We start from the raw sequence: 22,912 nt of genomic DNA on the forward strand, positions 1-22,912 counted from the left end.
CACATGTGCACACTTGCATGTCTGCACTCACATGGATGTGCACACTTACGGGTGCACGTTTGCATGCTCGCACTGTGAACACACTCACCTACTCATGCACACTCTCACATGTGTGTGCTCACATATGCATGTGTACTAAGGTGTGCACACTCATGCATGTGCACACTCGCACACGTGTGCATGCTCACACATATGCATACACTCGCACATGTGCACGATTACACACATGAATGCACACTCATACATGTGCACACTCACATGTGCATACTAACATGAGCATGCACAGTCACAGGTGCATGCTCACACATGTGCACACACTCACTCACACACACCAGCTGCACCAAACTCCTTGCTTCTTAAACAGATCACGTTTAGGAATGTCCTCCCTCTCCCCGTCATGGTGTGCAGCCCAGCATAAATCCCTCTGACATTGCCCAGGGACATGGTGGGCAGGGTTCTGGATTCCACAGGGCCAAATACTCTCCTGTGAAGGGCCCCGGCTCACTGCAGTGACTAGGTGGATGTCTGACCCCCGTTCATCAGCGAGCCCCTCAAATACAGCATATGCTTCAAACAGGGTTCACTCAAAATACAGTGTTTTGCTGATTCATCTTTCTCCTCAATACCTAGAACACAGTGGATCTTGTAAAAATGAACACATGCATATATTCCTCAAAAATTTTAAAATCCATTTACGCTTCTAGCCAGAGTGTCCTCTTGGGAAATGATTCCTTTGACTTCCCTTCCACCACACAAAATAGTAATTCCTTTTCTTTGTCCTAAATTTTCTGGGTTTTTTCTATCTGCATAAAGCTGTCTCCTCCCAGGATTTCTGAAATTGGCAAATATTTAGCTCATTCTGGCCGTATATGACTTTCTCAGATCCCCCTCGGCCTTTACCTGCTGAAAATAGAGATACCTTCATTCTTTTTAGAAAAGTTCTCATAACAACCACTGTAAAATCTGTTAAATCCATTACACATGTATTCCTTGAATTTAATATCCATATCCTCGTTTACCAGATGATCTTGAAAGTCGAGGGGAAAGGACAGAGCAATAATATTTGCAGTGGATGAACTTACCTGAACCTGACTTCATACGGAGTTTTACGTCAATCAGATGAGGTGGTCCATGTTCCCTCATTTTTGAGATTAATAAGAAAGGACTTAACAAAATTTGAGAGACTTGCCTGAGAGTCACACGGCCAGAAAGTCACAGAATCTGACTGGCTCCAAAAGCTCTCTTTTTCTCATTCACTATAGAAATAAGAGAATTATAGTAGAGAAAATGTGGAGACTGGAGAAAGGAAGAGGAAAACCCTTCTGCTGTATTTTGGTTGTATTTGTGAGTCATTGTGTAGTACGTTTATGTATCTGTGGGTACGTGTCTGTTTTACGTGTGTACACGCGTCCTGTGATTTTATTGTTCCTGCCACCAGCTGTTGTCCGTTCCCCAGTCCACGTTGTGTCGTAAGCACCTGTCGTGTTGTAATCCTTATACCACTGTCTGGTGACTGCATGGTGCTCTGTGTCTTGAATACATCATCTTTGACTGTGTGTTACCATCCTACCTCACTACCCTCGTTTTCCTCGTGTTTCACCTTATAAATGATGCTCTGATGAAGACCTCACACTCTGGTCAGAATTTAATGTAATTTCTTTAGACTAGAATCCTAAAAGTGGACTAAGTGAGGCAAATATTCTGAACATAATTATGATAAAAATTAGTACTCTTTCCATGACGAAAGTCTCTCTAAAAGTATACATATGAATTGATTTCACCCATATCGTGCATCTATCAAATTCAACAATATCTACCAAAGTTGTAATATCTAATACCTTTGACCCAGAGACCACATATGCTATGAATATGTTCACAAAAGTTTGCACATTTAGGGGCCAGCCCAGTGGCATAGTGGTTAAGTTCATGTGCTCTGCCTTGGCGGCACGGGGTTTGTAGGTTCGAATCCCAGGCGTGGATCTATGCACCGCTTATCAAGGCATGCTGTGGCAGGCGTCCCATATAAAGTAGAGGAAGATGGGCACGAATGTTAGGCCAGGGTCAATCTTCCTCAGCAAAAAGAGGAAGATTGGCAACAGATGTTAGCTCAGGGCTAATCTTCCTCACACAGAAAGGAAAAGTTCACAAATTTATACATGTGCAGACATATATTTACAATGGCAGAAAACTAGAAATAACCAAATTATCCCTCTGTTGAAGACTGATTAAATAAATTAGGTTATATGCATAAGATGAAATCGCATGCAGTTAAAACACAAGGCTGCCCTATTTGCAGGGACATGGGGCAACATTTTAAATATATTGATTTTTATGTGATCCTTTTGTGTAAAATAATAATAACAACAATCTCCATGTCTAGCAAGGTAAAATTTGATAAAACTGTGACCCACCTAAAACTAGAAGGAGAAATGGTGATTAACACCAAGGTTAGGATTTTCATTCAGGAATGTTCTTCCTCCTGTCATCAATTTCCTCTTCCAGCTGTCCAAACATACAACACAAATGAGGTACGACTTCTATGCATGTTTTCAGAATTATTCCAATAAAAAACGGGGTGTACCCGGCCATTCTGCACGGCTCAGTAACCAACCAGGAGCTCCAGGGTCTTCATGTGGCTATACTTATTCTGACCACAGAGGAGCAGTGCAGAGCATGGCTCTGCAGTCAGAGAGATTCCAGGCGTGAATCCTGGCTCTGCTCCCAACAAGCTGTGCACCCCTAGGCAAGTTACTCACCTTCTCTGATTCCTCATATGGTCAATGTGGCTAGAAACCATGGCAGGGGTATCGTGTAGACTATGTGCCATAATGCTTGTTATGCTGTAGCACAGCACCTGGTGCATGGTAAGCATAAAATAAATATCAGCTATTATTGTCATTACTTCTATTCACTGCAGATTGAGTCAGCCCTTGATGGCATAGGCTTCACTTAGGGCAATCACAAATTACAATCGCAGTTGTAAAGTACACCTTCTCTTTCGTAACTCACAGAAGAGTGTGTCATAATTATTTGTTTAATGGTTTATAGGTTACCCCTGTAGCGATCATTAATATTTTAAAGAAAAGATGTGTTTTACAACCTAGTTATGACATTTTGGATTGGGGTCAGAAGTCCTATTAATACAATAGATGATGTTTTTTGTGAAAAGGAAAGGGCTGGTTGAGCATCTGGGATAATATTTATGATGAAACTAACCTTTGGTTTCACAGCCTTTTTCTACTGAGAGTTGGGGGTTTTTTAGAAAATGTGCTGTGTTAGAATTCCCTCATGGGTTAACTTAACACTGCTGACGATCATGGAAGTGCTTCGTGGGTTTGGGGAGACCTTTTGGCAAATATGGCCCCAATAAGGATTCTGTGCAGAATACATGATACCTGTTCTGCTCGGACCTTGCCCAGCTGGGCACGGTCCTGTTAGCAAATGTGAGACAGCTCTGTGTAGGAACAGATGGAGAGGTTGCTTCAGTGTTCCTGGTAAACGCTTCAGTTCCTTTCTGTGTCTGTATGTGGATGCAGCCATCGGTATAATTCTATTAAATTGCTTATTTGTTGTCCTTAGCACTATCTGGTTCATGCTGTCCTTCCCTTCTTCACTGTAGGGTATGATAAGAGCTTTTCCGTCCTATAATAACACACTGCAACAAAGACTATTTTTTTCCTGAGCTGAACTAAGCAATTTTATTTGCACACATTTAAACGACTGAAGTGCAGCACTGAGTTCAAGTAGTTACACAAAACGGGATGAGACACAGTAGCAGCATCACGACAGCAATATGAATGCCTCCCCTCTTTGTGATTTTGCTGGGTCAAGTGCTTCTCGGCATTGATTACACAAATGCGTAGTTAATTACAGCAAATGAACACACAGGCACACAAATAGTCCCTTGCCCAGGTCCCATATCTCAGTTCTAAAATAAGATGTTCTGTGTTGAATTAGGTGGAAACAGCTACAGATTCCGACACGGAGAGCCGAGGCCTACGGGAGTACCACTCAGTTGGCGTGCAGGTGGAAGATGAAAAGCGGTAACTCAGCCCCCTGGAGATAGATGCTGTTTCCCTGGCTGGAGCTATTTGTTAAAACCTGATTGCAAGCTTCTAGATCATGCTGACCATCAATAATTCATGCCATTTGTGGAAACAGGGTCATATATTTATACTTTTCAATTTATATCGTTCAAGTATGAATTAACATCTGCCTGTGTCTTGTTTTTGCGAGAGGCGGGGGAATGATTCTTTCTAAAGTAATTTACCACCTATGAGAGCAGAGTGGCTGACAGCTCTGAAAGTCAAAGTCCTTTATCCAAAGGAAAAAAATAGGCTGAGGGTGAAGTCAATGCAGGTTTTCTCACCTTATAACGTTAAAAGTGGAAAGAGAGACGAGAGAGAGGGTGAAGGAAGTTTAAGACCTTAGCTGTACCATGATCGTTTCACTTCAAAAGAACTGACTCAAACTGTAAAATACAGGCATGTCCATTAGGGTAGTCTTGTTTTTGTAACAAGGGCAGGATGATTGTTTAATTTTATACTTAAAATAGCATATCTTGTAAATTTCATAAAGTCAAATTTTAATGAGCGCATTACATCTTGAACTTTCATTACATCTAGTTAGTAAATTCCTGGGTGACATCGCTCATAGCAGAGGGGTTTAGGACTCAACCTATACAGATTTTGATTGCAAAGAAATTCAGACCACAAACTATTGGCTTCCTCAGGTTCCCAGTATACCTCTTAGAACCTGGACACCTTCTGCTCCTGGGGATCTGGGCTGCATTTGGTCCCATTGGTGGCTCCTTCTCATCTCCTTTGCCTCTGGCAAAGGAAATAAGTGGCAAATTCATTAACGAGCTGCATTCACAGCTGTGTGCCATCTGTGGGTGCAGTTGATGAGGAGCCAAATGCACAATAGGGTAAAGTTTGGCTGTGCAGACACATGCACACACATTCACACACACACACACTCCTCATGCTGCAATATCTGGACTCCAATTATAAGTTCATTCCTGCCAATCATTTCAGTAATTGGCCGTGCAGAAATGGGTGACATTCAAACACATACAATGAAAATATTTTTAAAACGCCTGCTGATGTCAGAATTTGGATTCATTACTTTGCATAAAAGACTTCATGGGGATTGATATTAACGTTATTCAGATAGGAGAAGAAACTCATGCCCTGAAATGTGACATGAATAGTCACCAAAACTCAGGAGGATACAGATGTTATTTACAAACAAGAAGCAACACAGGGCTGGTTTTACATACATACAACATGTGGAAGTTGTGTAAACTTGTAGCATCTTTCTGAAAGGAAGGTAACAGTTCTGAGATAGCGGTTTCATGGGTACGTTAACCCTCATTGTATCTTAGTGGGCATGGTTTAGACATTGAGACTTAGGTAGATGTTAGAGGTTAATTATTTGCGAAACCAAATCTTCTTTCATAGATGAAACACCAAAATATTAATAATAAAGATGAAAACATTCATCCTTTCCTTGAGACGTTACATCGCTGTGGTCCAGGCGTGTTCTTTATAAGCTATGTTTAGGTTTTGTTGCACAAAGTCATCTCAGAAAGGCTTCCATCTGTCTTCCTTCCTCCTCTGCAGACACGGGCGTTTTAAGCGTTCGAACAGCGTGACGGCCGGCGTCCAGGCAGACCTGGAGCTCGAAGGCTTTCCGGGACACATCACCATGGAGGACAAAGGCCTCCAGTTCGGCTCGTCCTTCCAGCGGCATTCGGAACCGAGCACGCCCACCCAGTACGGGGCGGTGAGAACTGTCCGGACCCAGGGACTCTTCAGTTACAGAGAAGACTATAGGACCCCAGTGGACACTGCAAACCTGCCCCCGCCCGACCCCTGGCTGGAGCCGTCCATGGAGACGGTAGAAACGGGAAGGATGTCTCCGTGCCGCAGGGACGGCTCCTGGTTTTTGAAGCTGCTGCACACAGAGACCAAGAGGATGGAAGGCTGGTGTAAAGAGATGGAAAGGGAAGCAGAGGAAAACGACCTCTCAGAAGAAAGTAAGGGCGCAGGTCTCCCCTGCGGCTTTTAGACAAGCAAGTGGCAATATTAATGGGGGCAAGTTCTTTTATACTCGCGTAAATTAAGATAAATGTGCTTCCTACCACATCCCACTCAATTCTAAGAAAAGATGGAAGTAAATGGACAGAAAAGCCATCGCTAAAGCACTGAAGGGCATCCTTGCGTTTGCTTCCTTAGGTAGCGAGAGAGACTGGGCTAAGTGTTCTTGGTAGCATAGCTTATCCAGCAGTATTCCAGCAGTAACCAGATTTGGAGCATTTCAGCCATTTTCTAGAATCATTGCCATCCCATCTTTATAGGAGATTGCTTTGAAGGGCCAGCCCAGTGGCTTAGTGGTTAAGTTCACGTGCTCTACTTCGGTGGCCCAGGGTTCACAGGTTGGGATCCCGAGTGCCAACCTACACACCACTCATCCAGCCATGCTGTGGCAGCATCCCATATATAAAGTAGAGGAAGATGGGCATGGACGTTAGCCCAGGGCCAATCTTCCTCAGCAAAAAGAGGAGGGTTGGCAATGGATGTTAGTTTAGGGCTAATCTTCCTCACCAAAAAAAAAAGAAAAAAGGAATTGCTTTGGCTTTATGCCAAAGAAAAGTTGAAGAAAAGTAAAAGATTCACTGGTCAGCGATGTGACGGTGCGCTCCCAGCTCTCCCGTCACAGGGCTGAGTGGCGATCTGTGTGATTCCCTGACCACGTGTCAGTGGTGCAGATCTGCTCCAATCCTGGGTCCCTGCCTCCCTCTGTAGAGAGAGACAGCATCCCTTATTCTCCACCTGCCTCCCATTGACCTGAGGACCCCACCATGGGGCTTGTCCAGAAGCAGCATCCTTCATGAATTGCTGTATGTGCTTTCTAAACAAACACTACGTGTCCTTGTTTATAGACCAAGAATACCATGAGAATACTTGCAGCACCCTTAGAACTAACCCTTGTCTTTACCAAAATGCAATTTCACAAAGGAATTTCTGAATCTCTTGACTTGACAAATCATTCTCCCTTTAATGTCTTTTTTTCTTTTTCCATAAATTCCTTCGTACTTTGGCCAGATCACTATAAATTTTGAATTCAGGAGGATCGCTGATGTCCTTGGGAATTTCGCTCTGACCTTGGACTTCTGGATGACTGCTGTAATAGGATGTGTCAGGAATCCTAGAAGTGAAAGTGCAATGATACAGGGATATGGACCGTAACTTATAGCACAGTGGCCCTGGAATTGAAGAAGTCTGCTGAAATCATTGGTGTTGATCTTTAGTTGTTAGAACTTATGGTGTTAACCCATGAAGAAAGGGAGAGATGGGCTTTAACTTACTAATTATGTTCTCCTGCATCTCTCTCTTAGTCATGATCCCAGATATCCTTTTCTTGAGTTGATATTAGACAGAGTCTTTTGGAGGAAGTGTTGCCATGGTGAAGCGTTGACCCCCCCGCCCCCCCCCCGCTGCCTGTTCCTGTATTGCTGCCGTGCAGCATTGTGCTGCATTGTGGCTGACGAATGTCAGTGTAACAGTATCCAAACTGTTCCCATGCATTTGTCTAAATTTATCATCCGTTTAGGGTACATTTAATGGGATGATTGCTCACAATTCAGATATTTAAAAATCACTCGTTTCCTGCAGCATTTTTTCATTTGTTGGTCTGTGCTTCAACTTGGCAAGATTGTTTTAATTGTAACAGGGAGTTGTAATCTTTATCACAGAAAAGAAACACAGAAAAACTAAATTGCCTGGGTCGACACAAACCTCTAGTTAGAGTGTCAGCTCCAGGTGGGTGAGCACTGACCTGTACAGCCTGGGGTTGGTACACATCTGTCAGGGCTTGGAACTCGGGAGGTGAGTGTTGAGCAGTTAAGACGTATCTTCTATCTCCCGTGGCTCCTCAGTGAAACATCTCTGAAGAGGCGCAGATAGGAAGAAGTTCAGGAAGGGGTGATATTTGTCAGCTCTTAGCCCCATAATGTGTCTATGAAACTTTCTTCTACAATCACTTAAATTTACACCATTTCAGACCCATCTGCAAGTTCTGGTCTCCCTTTGTGTGTAGAAGAAAAGGAGATGTCAGTCATTGCTGCATTTGTAAGATAACGCAGAACAATTCTTACCTCATCATCATTTCCCATATTTATTCATTGTTTTTTCAAAGATTATAGTTGGAAAAAAAGATATATATTTTTTTTTAAAAGACATCTCTAAGCCGGCACGTTCTGAACATTTATGACCTGCCGACTCCTATGTTAAGTGGCTTACACACCTCGTTAGATGCTCACCGTACTGTGATGGGTAGATGGTAGTGTCACCATTAGCAAAATAAAGAAACCGAGGCTCAGAGAGGTTAATACCTTGCCCCAGATTCCATAGAGCGTAGCGATGGGATGAGGACTCAAAATTATAGCTGTCTGCTGTCGAAAGCACTGCTTTTCCACTACGCAGTCTGAAGTGATTACATCAAAATGTTCCTTTACTGGAAACTTCCTCCCGATGTTGCTTTCTTCCTCTTTGTATTCTTATGCACTGCCTCTTCTGCTATTTTAGAAAATGTGGAGTCCCTATTCCTGGCCATTTACTTCATTCTGATCCACGGTAGCTGTGACACCCATTATGGTCCAGAGAGAATCCCTGAGCCGATAAAATAGATACTGAGGTCATCGAGCCATAGCCATTGGAAATTCAGAGGTGCAAGTTTAAAGGAGGCACCTTCTTGCTCAAGCTAATCATGAAAGATCTAACAACAGGCTTCAGCGCTAAAGCATTGTCATTCTAAGTCATGATTTTCTTGTCACTGGGGGCATTCAAGAAAATTCTAAGAATAATGCCATAAGTGCTCTGTATATGAAATTCAATTTAATGACCTACAATGACCCAAATAAGATATACAGTATTTAATTCAATACAATAAGATATACAGTATTTAAATTTCAGTTGCCTTATTATTAGGCATCTGGAGAATAAGTTTTTCTTTGAGAGCAGAAAGTGATTTCTGCTGCCCCTCAATTGTATTTCCCTAAACAAGTTTTTTAAACCCTTTTTTGAACCTTTGGGATCTTCTTCTGGTCTCTTTCATTACTGTGAACATCCAACAGATACTTGTTGAATAGGTACCATGATCCAGCTACTGTCCAATAGACTGGAGATTGATGCAAAAATGAACAAGATACAGTCCAGACACTGACTGCAGTAACTAAGAGGGGTGAAGTAAGGCCAGAGCAAGACTGCGCGTGGCGAGTGGGAAATATGAAGCGTAATTAGAGAAGTGCAGCCAAAGTGCTTTAAAACCTCAGAGATGTGAGATGTGCTTTCAACGAGGAAAATTCGGAGAAGGCTTCGTGGTGAAGGCGGCGTTGTGCTGGCCCGTGAAGGGGAGCAGGATTTGGTCGGGCAGGTGGGGCAAGAGGAGAGAAAGGAGCTTCGAGGGCACAAGCCCAGGCAAAGAAGTGGAGCCCGGAGCCCCTGTCTAAGAGGACCCTCATTTAATCTGGACCTCCCGCTGGCCTCGGGGAGAGGCTGGGCTGCTGACCTCTCCGTCCCTTGGCTCTGCTGTCCTCCACTCCCTTAGGGATGTGCGTTTCTCAAAGGATGGGACAGCCTTGTGTTTTCTCAAAGCTCTGCCCCTCTGCTGTCATTTGAGATCTAGGATCCCTGAATGCAGGGGTGGCATTTGATGCACTTATGCCTGGTACAAAACCCTCTCCTCTGCATGGAGAATTAGGAGGAGGGAAGAGATGGGCAGTCTTAATAAACAGGGTATTCACACTCCTACTCACACCTACCTAAAAGCATAGCATTGAGAATCCCAGCAAATCCTTCACTCGCCCTCATTTAGGGGCTGGGAGTGTCCTGTGCCCTCCCCGTTCTGTAGATACCAGTTAAATAATTTTGATTTGACGTGGGTTTTGCCACCGCTATTTCATAACTATATGTTACTGCATTGCTGTGAGCCTTGGACATAAGGAACAGAGAATAGACCCCATTTGATCCTTTTGTGATTTTCCTCATTTCTTTTCTAAAGTTGCCCAGATATCTTGATCTTTTTGTGGACAAAGATGGCAAAACACTTAGTATGTATCTCCTCTGTGTGCCTCGCACCATATTAATCACATTTAGATTTTTCCCTAATAACTTTTAAAAGGTAAGGTAACCTTCTATTCTAGTCCTAATTTTAAGAACAGATATACAGGGTTATTGGCTTCAGCACTTTTAAAAGTAAAGATTAAATTAAATGGCTTGTTAAATCAAAGCTCTGAGCACAAATATTGAAATTTCCATTACGTAAAATTATTTTTTCCCAAACTGTAATTTTATAATAACAGTTCACTGAACTGATTGAAGGAATTTAGATTCATTCAATCCTCTGTGGTTAATAAAAACTGTTGTGAGCCCACATAAATACTGGTGTAGGTTAAGTCATATTAATATAGGCTTCCTATTGTTAGTACATAAATAGTTATATTCTGTAGGGATTGTAAACCATTACTAGACTAGTGTTTGGGGATTTTTGTATTAATTATGTTTAACCAAACAGGTAAATGGCATAGAGTGAAATGAAAAAATAGTATGTTTTCTGAAACAAAAGAAATTGTTCCAAAGCTACAAAGATCTTATTCAATAAGTTCATAGAGAATGAATCACATGATGAACTTGACAATGGGGTCTTTTGAAAGGTGTTGAGAAGTTCTCTTGCCCCAAAACAACTCTGCCCAAAATGGCTAATGTTAAATATCAGCTGGTCAGATACACCGAACCAGACTCACAGAGCCAGGGGGGCTTTAGGATTTCCTCGTCTAAGGGACTCCTTTTACACAGTGAGTGACGGACCCACAGGTTCACAGACCATACTACACAAGAGTTAGGATTAGATGTATGGCATTGGGTCTCCCAGACCTTCATCCATGCTGAGGTGCCATGATCTCCGGAGTAGGGAGATGTCTAGCTGCAGTCAGCACAGGGAAGAGGAAATGACAGATAGCTCAGAGTGACCTGAGAATGCATGGACCACATCCTAATGCAGGGGGATGAGGAGGTCATGACCAGAGAGAAGCTGCAGCTATGTCTGCAGTTTGCCCAGGATGTCTCAGATCAACAGAGCAGAGAACAAATTGGAGAATCAGAAATAATGACGATCATTCTGAGCAGAAGAGATGCTACGGGCACTTGGTTATAGGAGCCTCAGGGATCCAACGTATTGTATAGCTTGATAGAGCAGCCACTGCTTCCAGACTTCTGATAGCAGACACAAACCAGGGATTGTGCCCAGGTTCTTGCTAAATATGTGGTAAGTGCCCTATGGAGATGTCCCCACACGTCCCAACCACCAAATGACCATGGGGAAACAGGAGCATAAAAAGAAAAGTGTGCTCGATAAATAGGAAAATGGTCAAGCTTGAGATCTGGAAGGGAGGAGAGTCGTGGAAGCAGCAATTTCTCCACACCTGCTCTACGACATTAGTCACGAAGGAATCCTAGGAGATCAGGAGGTAATAAATATTCAAATGATCATTTCCAACGATCTGCAAAGTCTACAAAAATCCACTTCAAATTTTAGAAGAAAAGGATAGTGTAAATGTTGTCCTGGCGTTTCATAGCAAATTTAGGTAGAACTGGAAATTGTAGAAGACGTGTGAAGAATAAATTAAAGGAGCAAGTAAGTTAATCAAATTTCTTTGTACATCAAAGGCGAGGGTTGTATCAGGGTCTTTGTAAATCTGCATTCTGATGAGCATTAGTCCTTATCTGCAGCTCTTGAAAGAAAAAGTGTCTAAACTATGACAAAATTAGGGAGGTATAATGGAAAAAAATGAATTGAATTTTCACTTTGAATTCTTTGCAATTATCGGAAGCTGTTTACATGATAGGTTTCAGATAGAGTCATCCCCGTTCCGTGAACAGCAAAATCCTCCTGCCATTAGCCATCACATCATTAGCTACACTCTTCGACATTCATGATCTCTCCCAGCAATAATCAATTTCTACCCTTTATAATAACCCTTCACTACATTCAATCAACACCAAGATAGTGCCCATCTATCCGTGTGGTGCTAAAGATTATAAAGTGAAGGACTTTATGTGAATGTTTCCGTTGAATTACATTTTAAGAAGAATATGAAAATTAGGGATTAAAACTTCAAATTGTATAAAACTGATTGACTTTTTAATTGCCATTTGAGGAAGCATAGACTCGGTAAAAAGAAGCACATTTATTCGTCACTCCTATATATTCCTGCAGGGACAGCTTGATTAAGACGAGTCTCTTTACATGTTTTCATCAGTCATGCAGGTAATGGGGTTTACAATGGAAATTCAACATTTCAAAACCAAAGGTAGATCCTCCACACGGAGCAGTGAGACCAGAGCTGCAGAAACGTGTTCAGTTTAGGGATCAAAATGTGGACAAAGTTTGAAGGACTTTCACCCCTTCTAGGAAATGCTCCAATCCCACTGCCTTCCTCCACTGCATGTTAAATCCTGAACTGAGCCCATCCCTTACTCTGCACCCTGCGCCACCTTCAGGGGCTCCTGCTTCCTTCCTGTGTGTGTGTCACTCCCCTCCCCGCTGCCAGACGCTGACAAATCAGATCAAGGAGGTGGGCAGGATGGGTGGGGTGGGGTGGTGTGCAAGCCCCTCATGAAGTGGATTTGTAAAAGACAGAGGGCCAGGTATCACCATGCCTGACGATGTACCATTTTTTCTTTTTTTGAGTCTAAAAGGATGCCAAAGTATGATCTAACAGTCACTTTTATTAAAAGTTACATTTTTTAAACTCTTTTTTAATATCCTAGATGCCATCTAGAATTAGATGCTATTAGGGATTTATTAACTTCTTAGGCATGATAATGACGTTGGGCTTGTACAGGACGATGGCAGGGACGTGCTGGCTCCAGCTCATCTTCAGGTGGTTCAGAGAAATCAACCTGCTCGTGTGGCAGGGTGCTAACTGCTGATTCTAAGTGACAGGACAGAGGTGCTTGTGAGACTTTTCTCTCGAATTTTCTGTACGTGTGACATTTTTCGTAAGAAAACTTTGGGGAACAACAATCTGAGTTCATTACAGAAGATAAGAAAATACAGACAAATGAAGACGTTTCTAAGTCCATTATCTTACGCAGGAGAAGATCACTTTTCAGAACGCGTTATATGTAGTGCCAGACCCTCGTTTTTAGAAAATGAATGCTGTGCTGTACCTGCTGTTTTGGGATTGACTTATTTACATTACAGCTTGTCTTAAGCATCTTTTCACACTAGTAGGTTTATTTCTGGGACATCAGTTTCAATAGCCTCATAGCATTTCTTTATGTGGATATTAAGGCGCTTTCCAACCACCGTCTGTGATTATTCCTTTTCCCCCGGAGTGAGGCCAAGGAAAGGGAACACAGCGGCAGCGTGGCTTGGCTGTCAAGACATCAGAATCTTTAATGCCACATTCTAACACACATTGAATGAGCCTGACAAATAATTGGTTTGGAGACTGCCCGTTAAAATTACTAATGTTTGTGGAAATTATGGGAGAAAGCTCATGGAATTGAGTTTACTTCTCTGGACCTCAGTTTCCGCCTCTGTGGACAATCCCTACAGCTTCGATAGTCAAGGGTGCCCCGTGGACCAGCACGGGCAGCCCTGGTGCTTGTGAGAAATGCACAGTATCAGGCCACACCCCAGACCTACTGAGTCAGAATCGACCTCGTAACAAGACCCCCAGGAGACTCATGTGCTTGCTGTTTGGGTCTTTGAGCTCTACTCGCTGTCTTCTCTAGATGAAACCTTGAGTACGTGAATGTTCCACCCTGAAGTAGATAAACCATAAGCACACAAATATCATGTGAGTGGCGATGGTTCTCTCACCTCTGCTCTCGTGAACGACAGATCTCCTTAACCATTCCCGCCCAGCGTTGGCAGATACAAGCTGGCCATGGCTCTCTTCATGTGAAAGCCAGAGTCGATGGACTGAACTAGTCACTAGCAGGTATCTGAGTTTGAAAGTGGCTGGTCTGGTTAGTTGTTATCTGTGTGCTGCAAACAGTCTTGAGGGACCCCCAACAGAGAAGACGAAATTGAGCAGGTGGGAATAATCCACTTCTGGCTGTAAGAGCTAGATGTGGTGTCAAGTCTATGAATAACTTTTAAATTGTTGCTTAGGCAATAACACTTATCTGAGATAAACAGGCCCGGGGTATAGTGGTAAGCAATGTATTCCAACAGATTCCTAAGTGCTTTTGAGAATCACGTGAGTTGGGATCTACCAAAGCTATTATCGTGAATCAGGAATGAGCAGAGTGAAAGAAAATCCAGTCGTGGACGTGTCCCCACAATGAATGCAAAGCTGTGACCCCAGCAGAGGAGACGATAGCTGCACTCCCAGTGAAATGCTTATCTTTGGTTTTTTGACTGACCCAGTTTTAAACCTGTTTGTGTCTTTGCACAGTTCTCGGTAAGATCAGGAGTGCTGTGGGGAGTGCCCAGCTTCTGATGTCCCAGAAATTCCAGCAGTTTTATTGGCTTTGCCAACAGAATATGGTAAGTGAGTCCTCAGGTCACCTCAGGTCCTATAACCAAGCTGAACGCGCTCTCTTTACCTTCTCGCTCCTTTCCTGTTTAAGACGCCTGTAAGACTATTGAATGAAGAGAGGGTGCTTCTGGGTTCTGGGGACGCTTAAACATGGCCCCAGGCAAAGAGGCTGCAGGAGTGTTGGGGGAAGAGGGAGCAGGGCTGGGTGGGAAGACAGAAATGTCCCCTGTGCTGTGAGATGTTCTTGGCAGCTGGGTTTCCACTGAGAACTTAGCAAAGGAAATGAAAATTAAGGTCACAAATAAAGACAGTAATATGAAGTGGCTTGAATAAAACACAAACAACTACATTTACAGACATTTTAGAAATAATTTGTGCTTCATATTTTATAGTCAGGAGTGAAATGAGTATTCCATTAACTAGGTTATTAATATAGTTGGCATTAAGCTTGGTTCTGATCTTCCTGAAAATCAAAGGAAAGAAAACCATGTATATATAAACATATTTATATATATGTTCAATATACTTGCATATACATATGTGAACATATATATACACACACTATATCTATGTATGAATATGTGTGTGTTTGTATTTATCTTATCTTACTAAACAAAGTATTCACTTAATTTTATTCAGAGAAATTGCTAAATAGTATACATATTACTTTATAGGCTATTTTATAATCTATGCATTGATTTCCTTCAGACCAAACATTTTCATTAAAATGCAAATAGGTCCCTCTAGGCCTCGTGCACGTAGCAACAGTGCTGAGTGATTTGATTTTGTCTTGTTTTGCTTTTTAATTTGCGAGGAGACACGTGAACCTATAGGATGTTCTTCTACATCAAAGGAAGCACAGGACATCAGAGTTGCCAGTTCACCCCTTTTAATTGGGTTTGTTAAAAAGTATGTTTTCTCTAATATTCTCCAATTAACTCCATTAAAGTTCATCATGAAATTTAAAGAGTTACGAACATGTCCATATGACATGAAGTGATAATCATCATTTGAAAAGCGAGAACAGAAGGAGACATAGAGCTGTGGAGACATTCAGTTATCATGCTTACCAGGCGTGTTCTCCTCCGTAAATAGCCTCTTCCGTAATATCTATTTAATTATCATCTTTAAAGTACTGATTTAGGCCACTAAAGAGCTTGCGCCGTGTCTCACTGAGTCGGTAAGCACAGGTGGTCACCGTCTTTAGGAAATGGTCGTCTACAGTGCCCGTCCTGTGAGTAGCAGAGGTACGTCATTCAGGCCCACAAAATGTTCACATCCTCTCTGCCAGATGCAGCTAATATTAGACTTAAAGTTTATCCATCCCAATACTTTTGATGCCTCTTATATATGTCAGATTGCACTTCATGTTAACCTTAAAAAAAATGCTTTTGAATTTTGAAATATTTGACATGTCTACTTCCTTTTATTTTGGCTTCTATCTAGGATTAGACCAAAAAAAACTTTGAAGCATTTGTTGGAGAAGGGTGGGGGTTGTCTAAGACAGGCCTGGCAGGGGAGGGATGCTGGAAGGATAAGCAGATGTCTTGCTTATCAAAGCCAAATTGCCCACAATTAAAAGCAGCATTGCTGGTTGCTGGAAGCTTTAGGTTGGTAAATAAATTTCAAGTCAAAGGAATGACTCTGAAAAATAAGTCAGAACCTGCCTGGACATTTAAGGTAGACTTCACAGAGCAGACACTCTTCAAGGTAAGGACGTATGGGTGACTCATCACATAACCAGCATGCAGACGACACTGGAGAGGGTCTGCCCTTGAGCTTGTAGGTTGATGCTTGTGCTTCCTGGACCAGCAGTGCAGCATCCGCAGCAAGCTTAGTAGAAATGCAGAATCGCATTCGCTCCTGTGGGTCGACTCTGCGTTTGAACAAGATCCACAAGGCGTGTGTTCGGTCTTCTCAGCCATTCTCTGTATACCACCGGCATGCAAGGAAACGCTCCAGAGCCTGGGAGCATCAGGGGCCATATCACAGGGACCCTAGGTGTCGGAGCCAGGGTGCAAAGTGAATTCTACATGACCGCAGTTTAACAAGAATTTCGAGTGCTGTGTCACTTTGCTGGGAGAGCGTGGCATGATACACCAGTGACATTTAAGAAAAATTTATAAACATATCAGGGTATCTGAATGTCCAGTGGATACAGATGCAACCACCTCCCCCAGAAAAGAATAGAGGCCGTGGGACCAGCTCCTGGCTGTACTTCCAGGGGAGCCCAGAGGCCGCTCTGTCAGCCTCATGGAGTGACGGTGAGGACAAACGTCGACGGGAGCCTTGACCTCCGCCGCCCAGATGCTTCTTTAGATTTTCTCTTTGAGGACGTGACCAGACCCCAGCAGTCCGACCTTTGGGACTTGACAGGAGCAGCCACTCTGCTTCCTTCCCACACATCAGGCACCATGACGCCTGAACCTAAAAAAGAAAGTTCGCCATATTTGTGAAGTCTTCCAGAAGAAGGAAACACAAACCTCACTTAGAAACTCAAATTGGGACCCAACGATGCGTCCTTTGGTGTGAGAAGTCCTCTTCCCACCAACGTGACCCTGCCCCGACCGTGGAGCCCTCGGGCTCCTTGTTCTGTCCTCACGCAGGACGCGGCCCCAACACAAGAGTTTGTTTTCTTGTTCTTCACAAGCAGAGGTTGAGTTCAGATTCATACACAAAGTGAAAAACCCGAAGCCCAGTGGGCTCTCTTGTCTCTGGGCCAGAGCTGCCCGCTCGGCGTGGCCTGGTCCTGTGAAACCCTCGCTGGACCTGGGAGGCCTCTGCTCCTGGGGATCTGCACGGCTGAGGTGGCCCTCTTGTGGCTCAACAGAAGAACGAGCTTCAACAGAGCAGAAAGCCGCCCGGAATTGCAATTCTCACTTCTGAGGATGAGGAGGTGAGGGCGTTTTCTGCAATCGCTTCGGGTGGCAGTTCTTACCCTCCGACCCTTTCTGTTAGCACTGGCCACCATCTGGTTGCGTACTCAGAATGAGATTGGGATCAAAAGCAATCATTTTGATATGGATGTCAACCTGGGTTGCTATAGACTGAATGTGTGTGTCCCCCCAAAATCACATGTTGAAATCCTAACCTCCAAGGTGATGGTGTTAGGAGGGGGCACTCTGGGAGGAGATTGGGTCATGAGGGTGGAGTCCTCACGAATGGGATTAGTGCCTTTATAAAAGGACCCCAGAGAGCTCCCAGCCCCTTCCCCGATGTGAGGACACAGAGAAGATGTTGTCTATGAACCAGGAAGCGGGCCTCACCAGACACAGAATCTGCTGACACCTTGATCTTGGACTTCCAACCTCCAGAACCCTGAGAAGCAAATTTCTGTTGTTCACAAGCCCCCCAGTGATATTCTTGTCATAGCAGCCTGAATAGGCTAAGACATAGGTTAAAGGAAGCTTAAACCAAACCAAATAGAAGTTTGTGTTGTACTTAATGTGAACAACTTATGAGTAAACTGAAAATTGCACATTTTAAGCAAATTTAGATAAATGCTTATCCACCAGAAATGTCTCTGCCTGTTTAATCTGAGACAGCCTCCCACTGAATCAAAGGAACCACATGCAGAAAAATCCATACCCTTAACCCATGGTTGCAAACTCACATGCCTGCAGGCAGGTGAAGGGACGGAGAGAAGCCAGCCTGCATCAGACGGAGGACGTGGGGCTGAGGTACCAGAGAGGTGCCCGCCGGGCTGCGGTCACTCCGCCAGTGTTGTGTGATGTGGGAATGGGCTGGGCGGCCAGCGCTCTGATATTGTGATCACCCAACTTTAAATGCAGACAGCTCGTTGAAACTGTGCAATGTGCAGAGAAACAGAACACATCTTTGGGCCACATTTGGCCCACGAGCTGCCAGTCTGTGGCTCTGTGGCATCACCTGTACCTTCTGAGTTCGGGGAAGCTGTCTATGAGACTGTTTTGTTCCTTCATACGATGACGTGTCTATCCTCCCTCCACATGGGAGCAAAGCAAATACATGGTGCATGTGTAGGCTGTCCCTGACAGTCAGAATTAGAGCTGGGACCCATCAGAGAACAATCAGAAGGAAATAGGAGTAGTCCAAGCCCATTATCATCACAGCCCCACCACTGCCAACACCGCAGCAGACCCTCGTAATCCCTGTCCTGAGCACCAGGCTTCTGAATGATCCAACAGGTGATCAAAAACGCAGGCCCCTATTGCTTTTATGAACTGTGACGCTTTTAAAAACTTTAATATTTACCACCATTCCCAGGTTCTAAGAAAGCATTTTCAAAATGAAACAATGAATGAATGTACTACATATATATACATTTAATAGACTTTTTTTAGAGCAGTTTTAGCTTCACAGCAAAATTGAGCAGAAGGTACAGAGATTTCCCATATGCCCCCGGCCCCCAACACATGCACAGCCTCTCCCACTATCAACATCCCCACCAGCTGGTACATTTGTCACAACTGATGAACCTACATGGACATGTCATCATCACCCAGAGTCCCCAGTTTACATTAGGGTCACTCTGGGTGTTGTACACTCCATGGGTTTGGACAAATGGATAATGACATGTGTCCACCACTGTAGAATCATACAGAGTAGTTCCACTGCCCTAAAAATCCTCATGCTCTGCCTGTTCATCCCTCCCTCCCCCTTAATCCCCGGCAACAATTGGTCTTTTTACTGTCTCCATGGTTTTGCCTTTTCCAGAATGTCTTAAAGTTGGAATCATACAGGACATAGCCTTTTCATGTTTTTAAACTGTTAGCAAATACTTGTGTAAAGTAAACCGTTATTGAATCATCCTGGGCGCTCCTGAATATTTGCATCAGAATTGGGATTAGTCAGGCTTCTCCCTAATCCGATCCCTTGAAAGGCACATGTGGGAGAGAGCAGCCACCCCAAGCCCTCTCCCAGCTGGAGACTGTCGTGGCTCTAAATTCCATTCCACGTGTGTTCTCAGGACCCCAGCGCCATGCCGAGACCAACGTCCCAGGACCTTGCAGGGTACTGGGACATGCTGCAGCTTTCCATCGAGGACGTCAGCATGAAGTTCGATGAGCTGCACCAGCTGAAGCTCAACGACTGGAAGATCATAGAGTCTCCTGAAAGGAAGGTAATTATGCCCACGCCACGTGGTTTCCTGGCACGCCGCTGTAGTTGGCCTCCTGGGAGCTAATCCAGTTGCAGAAATGGTCTGCTCCAAACACTACATTATAAGGTGGTCCCCGGTCTTTGGTTAGCAATACAGGATCACATTTTCATATCTGTATATCTATGTGTGTTCATAAACTTGGATGGAGTTAAGTCATTGGCCATGTGGAGGAAATAGTTTCTCTATTGCTGTGTCTCTTGGCCATAGACAATTCAGAGAAGACACTACCCAAAAATCACATGTAAATCTCTAGTCTCACGTCTCTTAGGGATCTGTCCTCTGAATTATTTTCATCAAACCTCTGTTTGGATTGTAGGAAGATGATTTCCGACAGGGAAGTTTCAGGTCTGGGTACAATGACTGTCTTCCACTCAGGTCAACTTTCTAGTTGCATAGCTGCAGTTGAAGACAAGAAGACATTGTGAACTTTACTGAACAGTTTGATGATGTAAACTTCCTGTAGATCTGTCAGCCTTGGCCCTGAACATAGGTTTAAAATTTCCATTAAATTTGAACCCTATGATTTCACTTCTTCCCTGAAGATATCATCTTCATGGGGCTAACAGATAGGTCTGAATTAGCAATAAATGTCTTAATTTCCTAACACATTTTAGAGAAGTTCTAAGTAATTATAATCTGACTTTTCTAGACAGATGTTATCAATTAAAATAAAATGTTAAAGAAAATTAATCCAACATACTTTTGGGCAGTGGTGTTTAATATATAGCTGAGCATGTATACCTAGATCATTGGAATGAAAGCCACCATCGTTATCATCTACTCTTCCCCAAAAGGTGTCGTTGAAGGTCTTAGTGGAGTTCCAGGCTAGATGCCATAGATGCCATCGTGGATGACTGACAAAGTCCCTCTTACCACAGATAACAGGGGCAGGGGGTGTGCGAGTACATAGATTGTACGTGAGCCATAAATGGTACGTAAGCATGTCCAGGTGGTCTATGGTTTGGTTTTAAAGTGAAGGAGAGCCTAAGTAATGGTTCCGAATGAAACAGTTATTCTAATAAAATATTAAGCATAGAACTTACTAAACTAACCTAAAGATATGCAATAATCCTTCCTATTTTTCATTCTTCAGTAATTGATAGCTACCCTTCTACCTAAGCTATACGTAGAGAATGGTCCTCAAAATGAAACGGTTTCTTACTGAGGATATAGCCCCCCCAGTCCAGATAATGAGCAGCTCTTTAACACCACTGAGGCCCCATGCCGTATCCTTCAGACACACTTCTTGCCACTACTCCTTGGATCCACAAGACACCTGCTCAACTCTCTCCTACCGCAGGACGCCTGGAGGGTGTGAGCCCCCTTAAAAAGGAGACTCTCTCGAGGATTGTTAGTGTGCTTTTCTTACAGCCCCATATTTCAGAGGCCACCAAGAGAGGAGGAAAGAGGTAAATACAGTCATGTGCTAATGCAAGAATTAACTTTGGGAGGAGCTGAGAGGCTTAATGAATTACCTACCCCATTGTTGGGACGCATACCAGAAAGTCCAGAGAGACTCATTGCTTCTGGTCCAAGTCTTTTTAAAATAAGCCAGGGGAACAAAGTTGCAGACACCAAAACAATCTTCCTGCCAAAAACCATATTACACAACATTGGGATCTGCCTCATGTGTCCCCCCTGAACTCGCATGGCTGCTGCTTCCTTCCCCCAGCGTCCAAGCACCCCTGGCCCCCTTTGGATTTTTGTGGAAGCTGAAGGGAAAAAGACACAGTGGTGGGTTTGTGCCCCTCCTCCCCAACAGCTAGATATCTGCTTAGAAAAGGAAGGTTTCTGGCTCCTTACATAGTATACCCATTCCTGGGAAGGAGAGAATTGTCTCGGCAGAGTTCCTGCCCTCCATCCATTAGGAAGGAGGGTCGGTGGTAGGTCCTACTCTGTTAGTTTGGATGAACACGACATAACACAACACAGTTTGGGACACAGACCTTTCCCCAGAATGGTTGCAAGCATAATGTGTTGCATTTGCTGCCGAATTGTAGAATTTATCTTTCTGAAAACAGCATACACCTATTTTGGTGTGACTTGTTTGAGAACATGAGGTAAGGGTCAGAAATAATTATTTCCATCTTTTTACCAAGCAGGAGAAAACTCATTATATATATAAATATTGTTAATGTCAGAGGTTTTAGGCCCACAATAGAAAATTTGGCCAATGGTTCCCTAGGACACCCATGTACGATGGTTCTCATGAGCATCCTTGGAATTCCAGAGTTTGTTGAACAGACTATAGCCCATGACAGGGATGTCAAGGGGCATCTCAAGAGCTTGGAATTGTGGGTATTTGCCAATGCTCAGCGATGACATGGTAAGTGTTAATCTAGCAACAACGTCAAACTAAATCTAAGAAGAAGGAGATGTTAAATGTTAATGTGTGGAGTGTATTTCCTTGTTTGTAACCCCTTTGCCAGACTCCTCCCCTGACCTTGAAGAATTTGAGGGAAGTTACAGAAAGTATGTACCATGCAGAAGGCAAGCTGTGATTGTGGGAGTCGGGAGAAGGGCAGATTTGCGTAGATGGGTAATGTCAGGGCAGCTCACCCTCTGAGGGCACTCCCCACCCCGTGGGACCGAGTCTGTGCACTGGTGCTGCTCTCCTCTGACTCTCCCCCCAATTTTGGCTTGTGCTGCTTTTCAGGAAGAAAGAAAGGTCCCCCCTCCGATACCAAAGAAGCCCCCTAAAGGGAAATTTCCCATCACGAGAGAAAAGTCCCTGGACCTGCCCGACAGACAGCGTCAAGAGGCCCGACGACGGCTCATGGCTGCCAAGAGGGCCGCCTCCTTCCGACAGAATTCTGCCACGGAGCGGGCCGACAGCATCGAGATCTACATCCCGGAGGCCCAGACCCGGCTCTAGGGACCGACAGCGGCAACTCTCCCCTGCTGTCTTTTCTTCTGTTTTCCACAAAACGCTTGTACAGTTTCTCCCCACCTGGTCATTTCTGTGTCGTCTCTCCACCAAATACGCCCTCGCTGTCGTGTTCTTTGTGCCATAAACACACTGGAAGGCTTTTGATTTCCGCAGTTTGCCGAGCTCCCGGCCAGAACGACTCCTTTTTTCCCACCGGATGGTCTGACTTGCAGTCGGCGATGATGGATGGGCGTGGGGACACCTGACTTATCCGCTCTGTTCTCAGAGGATAACGAGAAACACCTCTTGAGATGGAACCCAGCTTACATTTTGTTATTTATATTTT

General features: G+C 43.9%; 1 protein-coding gene across 1 annotated transcript in view; it reads left to right on the forward strand.

Annotated features, from left to right (window-relative positions):
- Window positions 1–22,572, forward strand: part of DLGAP2 (DLG associated protein 2) — a 759,496-nt gene extending 736,924 nt beyond the window's left edge. The window contains exons 11-15 of the mRNA XM_087418643.1: window positions 3,958–4,043; window positions 5,625–6,040; window positions 14,474–14,565; window positions 19,506–19,658; window positions 22,354–22,572. Of these exons, the coding sequence (XP_087274769.1) occupies window positions 3,958–4,043; window positions 5,625–6,040; window positions 14,474–14,565; window positions 19,506–19,658; window positions 22,354–22,572 (966 nt within the window). The remainder of the gene's footprint in view (window positions 1–3,957; window positions 4,044–5,624; window positions 6,041–14,473; window positions 14,566–19,505; window positions 19,659–22,353) is intronic.
- The last annotated feature ends 340 nt before the right edge of the window (window positions 22,573–22,912 follow it).

Source organism: Ceratotherium simum, chromosome 28 (assembly GCF_057802395.1).
Source record: "Ceratotherium simum simum isolate JZ-2026a chromosome 28, ASM5780239v1, whole genome shotgun sequence".
NCBI classification, from domain to species: domain Eukaryota; kingdom Metazoa; phylum Chordata; class Mammalia; order Perissodactyla; family Rhinocerotidae; genus Ceratotherium; species Ceratotherium simum.